Source organism: Rhagoletis pomonella, unplaced genomic scaffold, assembly GCF_013731165.1.
Source record: "Rhagoletis pomonella isolate Grant_MI unplaced genomic scaffold, Rhpom_1.0 Rhpom_scaffold_00006, whole genome shotgun sequence".
In the NCBI taxonomy this organism is placed as follows: domain Eukaryota; kingdom Metazoa; phylum Arthropoda; class Insecta; order Diptera; family Tephritidae; genus Rhagoletis; species Rhagoletis pomonella.
In genome coordinates, this window is record NW_023458560.1 from 77,425,989 (window position 1) to 77,433,162 (window position 7,174).

A 7,174-nucleotide genomic window follows, 5' to 3' on the forward strand; every position below is an offset into this window, starting at 1 on the left:
AATTTCCTGAAATGACGCTGTGTACTGCATTTAAATTAATTTGATTTGAAAATATTCCGAGGCGATTGATAAATTGGTCAGGCATTCCGCAGCCATTTCAATTGGCCATCAGAGTAGATAACTACCCTGGTGAACAGTGATAAAGTGTTGCGTGGTCAATCGGCTGTCTTTTTTATAGTAGCCACATTTGCCTTAAAAGCGCTGCAAAACATCGGCAGCCCGAAATTGATATTTACGGAGAGTTCGTGACAAAACACAATCTCCTCCAACTATGTGGTCAAGCTCTGATTCATCTGTGAATATATGTATGTATTGGACTCTATTCCAGAGGCTGCCAATCTCCCATTCAGCTCTTAGAGGTATATATGTAGGGAGTGATTCTTTCGGGGCAAGTCTCGGAACGTTCCGATCCATTTCTTCCGGCATGAAGTCGATGTTTTTAAGAATAGCTGAATGCTCTAGTTGTTTTTGTAGCGGCAGTACTAAGCCTAGGTCGGTTTGTCTATCAATCGTTTTCAAGCTGTTTCGATAGGGTCGGACCAAATGGAGAGGGGTGTCGGCTGAATGGGATCGAGCTGACATGTCAAGAGGTGGTTGGAGAAAATCTCCACATGCTGCATATTCATTGGGTATCAAACTTGCCGAACTAAGTGCCCAACTCAAGCTTCTAAAGTCAACGAGATTAACTTCTTGCAAACTTTTTCAAGGTATTAGTTGCGTTCCAGATGCCTCGTTCCAGGTGACCACCTTCCATAAGGTCTATTAATGGAGAAAACAGCTGTTCCTGCAAATCGTGAATATCGTGAAGCATCTGGAACGCAACCATTATCTTTGTTAAATACCATTCATCATGAAATATATAAGCGCTGTTCAGGATGTTGTGGAAATGGTCTTGGATTTGCAGTTGGAATTGCATTTGCTTGCTGCAATGGCAACCGTGTGCATTTTATTGTTGGGAATTTATAAATGCAACGAATATGCAAATCCAAGAGCATTTGCGCGAGATCCTGAATAGCCCTATAGTTTTTTAATGTTATGTTGTTTTATTTATTTTCAGTTCCTCCATTATTAAATTTATTATTCGGTTTAGGATTCACCGAGGATGATTAAGCATTTGGGTCTTGCTGTGAAGCTGGTGTTCAGGCTACATCAGAAGGCATGCTGTCGATTTCCGGAGTGCGACGTCCTGGCAAGTTGCCCACTCCACTGTTCAGGTACGTGTTCAACATGATGCTGTTGTTTCGGCGATCTAACTGTTTAGGTCAGCGAAATGTCTTAAACCAAGTGAGCTGTGTTTTTTTTTTTGAAAGTAGCATGAGTCACTCCGTACCTCTTGTGCTTAAATGATCGGCTACTTATAACCGAATGCTTCTGGGACTCGTTCTATCGTCATAAACTACACTGACGGAAACAAGTTATTTTTTTAAATCAACTAATTGAAAGACTACTTTAAAACAAATGCAAATGAGTAAATGTTTCGAATTTGTATACTCGTTTTGCTCAAAAAAACAATTTGTGTCTTGGAAGTATGAAAAAGCATCTGTGAAGTCCAGAACGCAAGCATATTCAAAAGAACCATATTTACTTTGAAGTTGTGTAAACCAAATTTAAAGTAGTTGAAATTACTTGCTGCTTGCACAAAATTCTCACTGAACATTTGAAAGCACATTTACATGTCTGGCTGTAGCTGAGCGTGCAAAGATGTTAGCTACTATTAGTCGCAGCCAAGAATATCCATCTTCAAATCTCATTTAATTTTAATTTTTTAATTTCGGTTTTTCTTAGTTATGAAAAAGCATCTGGGAATTGCAGAACGAAAGCGTATTCAAACGAAACATACTGACATTGAAGTTGTTTAAGCCAAATTCATTTGAAAGTAGTTGAAAATACATGCAGGGAAAGCCAATTGACTGCTTCCTAGGACATCGCCATGTTAAATAAATGAGTTCGTTGCAGGTAAAATAGGGAGAATTTCAATTAGTTATCATTGAGAATAAAGTAGTTTATAAATTACGTTCAAACAAATTCGATTTCCTGCAGGGTAACGACAAAACCTTCTAACTTTTATTTGATGAAGTTGAACGAATAACCGTCGCGTTCAGATGCAAGTAACCGGTCATTTAAGCACAAGAGGTGTGAAGTGACTTATGCCGCCGCCGGATCAAGCCTTGCTTGACCCTGAATCATTGCCACCAAATCGAACTGACGGTGAGTCCAGGAAATGTACTCTTTCGACGACGTCGAACCATAGGCAACACCGCGCTAAACAGTTCTTTGTATGTACTGAATTTGATTAATCTCCGACCAAACACTCTTGTTTCGCCAAAAATTTTCTTTAAAGCCTTGGACGACCCCTATTTATTCGTACGAGGTTTGCTCTTAGTGTAGCGGAATTCGACCGACAACAGGTGACAGCGCAGATAATTGATGTTTTACCCTTTCGTCGGCTTTAGAAGAGACGAGCTAAGGATGTCCTGTTAGAGCGTAGAGTGGTTGCTCCGTTTATGTCGATTGACTAACGACCTATGTACCTATTTTTTCTATATCCTTAGAGAGCGTAAACCCTGGCTAGAGGGAATAGATCACACACGGCACGAGTCCAACCGTTTCCGTAATTTAACAGACTCCAGTTTGCTACATCCTTAGATAAAGGCGGTTGATTGATCTATGAAAGGCAGTTAAATGCATATAGACTTGCATTCGGAGTATTGTCAAGTAGAGCCTTTGCAAACACTTTCCTAAACACACCAGGCATCATCCTATTTGTTAATTAGAAATAAATTGTTGGTGCTGGTTTTGGTGAAATCATGTATTTTGGAATGATTTTCGCTTCGTTCCAAAAACCATTATTTTTAATTAATTTTAAATGCATGTAACTACATGTATGTATGTAACTGTGGTCACAAGCAATAACCGCCTAAGTCGACTTAAGAAAGAATGGAGTTGTATATGCTATCGTAATCTTCAACCTCTATTCTATGCGTGTGTGAAATCCCCATCTCGCCAGCTAGGCTACTTAAAAAGTTATAGGCAAGAATATTTTGGTTTCCCCATAATGCTAACATTACAATCCAAATGTTTAAAACGTTTTTTCTCGAATTCAGGTTTTTCGACTTAAGCGGTTATTGCTTATGACCACAGATAATAGTAATCCTTGAAAATAGTATAAAAGCTACTTAGTTTTGTATTTTTATCGTAGTTTTTATTTGAGGCTCACAATTATGTTTACAATTTAAAGACAAGAACTTGTCGCCTGCTTCTCAGTTCCGTAGCTAGAATACATTTAATCAAACAGATTTATCAGCTCTTACGTTATCTTAATATTTTTTTTTGTGTTGAATATTTTTTTTTTGCAATTTTGTTTCAATAACTGTTTGTATGCAGTTCGTCTTGTATAGTTTTGTTTCTATCTTGATATACCATCAGCGGTTTGGTTTATTACTTATTTAGTAAGTTTGCAATAAGTTTTGTATGTATGTTTGCATGTTTGTTAGCTTAATTTTTTTATCTCATTACAAAAAGAAAACACAAATTATACGTAGTTCTATTTTCTAAATACATACAGCGATTTTCCATTTCTTTAAATATGCCAGTGTCATGCTTACTTTGTCTGGTTTTTTATAAAAAACAAAATAGATCATAATAAGAAAAGCCAATGACATGTAAGCTTCTAGTCCCTTGCTCCTACTCAACATCGCTTAATTATTACATATGTTTTTTGTGTTTTGTTATATAAGGTATTATTTTTTATAATTAATTACTAATATATATTATATAGTGTTATACATAGTTAGGAGAGATAATTTCCTTTTAAAATTATAATTTTTACCATTATCATTCTCTTGCAGGATGATGTTTGCAATTATTCGTTTCAAATGTTTTTCAGTTTTTGTTTTATTACTTGTGTTGCTGCTGATGTTACATAGTTTTATTTTAATGACGGGACTTACAAGATTAGGAAATCATGTTGCATATCTGTAAAAAATCAGGTTTTTAAATTAAATTTACAAAGAACATTTGTTGCCCGGTTATGGGCAAACCTTTTTGTCCAAAGTCGTGCGATTCTATCGTGTTCCTCACGATTTTGCAAATATTGAGTGGCGATGCTGCCCACCAGAGGGTCCGCTAAAAAGTAAAAAAGAAACAATGATAGTTAGTAAACCAATGTATGTATAATCAATATGAAGTAGAATGTCAATAAATTTACGATATGGTATAGATTTCGATTTAGTTAAACAATTTTTGGTAAATAAATTATGAACTTTAATATTGTTTTAGCCTAAAATAGGGTGCGTTTATAAATAGCGCTACGCAAAGGTGCAATTAAAGTGCTTAAAAATGTGCTCCAGGCTGAACTTCTTAATAGTGCTTGGTTTTTTTCATTACATACTTTTTTCTAATTTCATTATAGCATAGTCCCCCTTTAGCATGTCAATGATTACATAGTATTTAAAATCTACTCATAACTAATATGCAGTTTTAGCTATTCAACTTACGATTACATAGTATACATACTTTCATTTCTTAATGGGATATTTAAGTTTTAAACCATACTATAATTAATACATGCAAAATTTCAACTTACCAGGATTGCAATCAGTTAGCAGGGAACAAATTGACAGCAACACTTTTGAAATGGTCAACGCTGGTGACCAATTATCCTTGAGAATATCCAAGCAAATTACACCCTGACTATTTATATTGCAGTGATAGATACGCGTACGAAATGTAACCTTTGGCGGTTTGAAGGGATACTCCGGTGAAAAATGTATATCTAAAAAGAAGACACCTCCCTCGTACACTGAGCCAGGTGGTCCCAATATTGTAGAGACCCATTCATACAGATTATCACCTTTAGGGCCAGCACTGCAATTTGGTGGTGGATCAAGTGTTATTTCGGCCAATTCCTTTTGTATGCGCTTAGCTGAGGTACCCAATGCTTTGGAGATTTTTGGATTTGGTTTTGGATCTTTACGAGTCTCTTCACCTGCAGTGCCGGCACCTGCAGCAGCTGATGCAACAGCATTTACCGAATTGTTAGAATTGGAATTAGAGCTACCGGCACCTGAATTATTAGAGTTAGCACCAGCAGAGTTGCTGTTGCGGCCGCGACCGCTGCTAGCGTTCATGCTGTTGTTTGGATTCGGTGCGGTGGCGGTTGAACTGCCACTGCCTGCTTCGCTGCCACTGGCCGTCGAAGTTGATGACATTCTCTAGGCGGAAGCTTAGATATTACGTCGATGGTAACCTGATGTTAACTTGCGCGTGCACTGGGCGAGTTCAACTTGACTTATCGCAGTTAAATAGGTGGCGCTAGGCGAGTGACCTATTAAAATATATGTAATGGAGACATAAATTGATCAAAAATAAAATAGTTCTAATTATATACATATAAATTTCCATTGCATTGTATCCTCCCAAATTTTGACCTTGAAGCCCGTTTTATAATTGAAGGTAATTGAAAACGCAGAAGGTTAAGGACAAAAATCCGCTTTTTACTGCCTTAATGTTTAGTGTATCGCTAGTGTAAATTAAACGAACACATTTTAAAAATCAAAATCGCTACAAAAACGTACTCCTTTTCATCAGGTGGTATCCGCTTTAGGGGCATTGCCCATTCAGTCCACCCTACACATTGCTGCTTATGCCAGCGCTAGTAGATTTAGCGGCCATTTTGGGAATTCAATAATGAAACGAAGAAAAGAAAGAAGCAGCAGAGTTCAGTGAGTGGATGGATGACGAATTGCTGTTATAAAACAAATGTACTATCATGTCATCGGCTACAAAGAATTCAAAGCCACCTTTTTCGAAATCAAGAAAAATCAATTACGAACGGCGTTGGCGAATTGAGCAGTCATGTAAAACTCCCCTAGTCCATGCTGTATTCATAGTGTACATTGGTGGCGGACGCCAACAGCACCAAAATGCAGCGCAATATGATCGTGCGAAGCATTGAACAAAGCTGGCACAGCCAACAAATTTTTAAATACTCTTGAATGGATTTGAACAACTCTGATCCATTCGTACCTTTTTAACCTTACGCATTTCCTGCTAAACACATCCTTCAAAGCGGCTACTCATTTCCACTTCGTACAAATAGTGAAGCATAGCTTACCCCCGCCCGCAGCATTTACATTCGTATCTTTCTGTACATATCAATGTATGCATTCCTTACTATGCACCTTCTAGTGAAAATTTCCATATCGCCACTGGGTACTTGCCTTCACAAAGAATCACTGCGACTCGCGACCGTTGTTCTCCAACAAATTTCACTTTTTATATAAGCTCCGTATTACAGAATTCCTTAAATTTTCTCTTATTGCGAAGTTATACGAAATAACCACAAAAAGTCTTAAATTCTTCCAACAAACGAAAGTAAGACAGACAGCAATCAGGCAGGCAATTTGATTTTTCTTTTCTTCAGCTTCTCTACTTATTCGTTTTTACAGACCTTCCTCTTCCTTTTCTCAATTATCAAAAACTGTTTCTCGCCTTCGCTTTTGTTGTTTGAGATTGTCGGAGTTGTTGTTGGCTGCAGATTTTTGCAAGCCAACGAACTCCCTTCGAAACACGTGAGCTTGAAAGAGAAAACTATAATATGCCAGTTAGCCGGCAATTGCTTGCATATTCATTTTATTGCGAAAATTGACAGCGCAGCCAGCAGTGTTGCCGTTTTAATTTTCGAAAACATTTAAAACAACCAAAGTTCGAAGTTTCGTATTGATTTGGAGGAAAAGTGAAGTGATTATCGTAGAGAGTACTTTCAAGCTATCGTACAGTTCCATATAGAGCGAAATACACCACGCAACCGGCTTGACAAACATACTTCAAACCCAAGATTTAAACCTACTTTTCCCATTTTGCCACACACCATGCAAACATGACTCGTCCAAGCAAGATTGAAGCAAAGGAATATTTGGCTTGGTTTGTCAATTCGCTTGTGTTGTGTATTTCGCTCTTAAAGCTCGTCGGCGATTTCAAGCATCCGTTGTTGGTTACCCCAGCAACCGAGGCAATCGGAGATCGTCGTGTCACACGTACTTGTTGTCGGCTCGTGTTGACCGCTTGACAAGCGGTCTGTTTGATAGTGGCGCAAAGCGTTGACAAGCATCCCTGCAAGACAGCTCACAGCTAGAATTGTGGTTAACCGGTAGTTATCGTTCATTTGTGAAGC

General features: G+C 37.9%; 2 protein-coding genes across 4 annotated transcripts in view; one reads left to right on the plus strand and one right to left on the minus strand.

Moving 5' to 3' along the window:
• The window catches only part of LOC118741352 (protein phosphatase 1 regulatory subunit 14B-like), a 251,722-nt gene that overhangs the window by 55,716 nt on the left and 188,832 nt on the right, over positions 1 to 7,174 (plus strand). The window lies entirely within an intron of this gene.
• On the minus strand, positions 3,177 to 6,215 carry LOC118741351 (ubiquitin-conjugating enzyme E2 E1). Its single transcript, XM_036473293.1, has 4 exons — positions 6,028 to 6,215; positions 4,586 to 5,326; positions 4,041 to 4,125; positions 3,177 to 3,975 (listed from the first exon to the last, which is right to left on the minus strand). Exons 2-4 carry the CDS (start codon positions 5,208 to 5,210, stop codon positions 3,963 to 3,965), a joined length of 723 nt encoding a protein of 240 aa, XP_036329186.1. The 5' UTR covers positions 5,211 to 5,326; positions 6,028 to 6,215; the 3' UTR covers positions 3,177 to 3,962.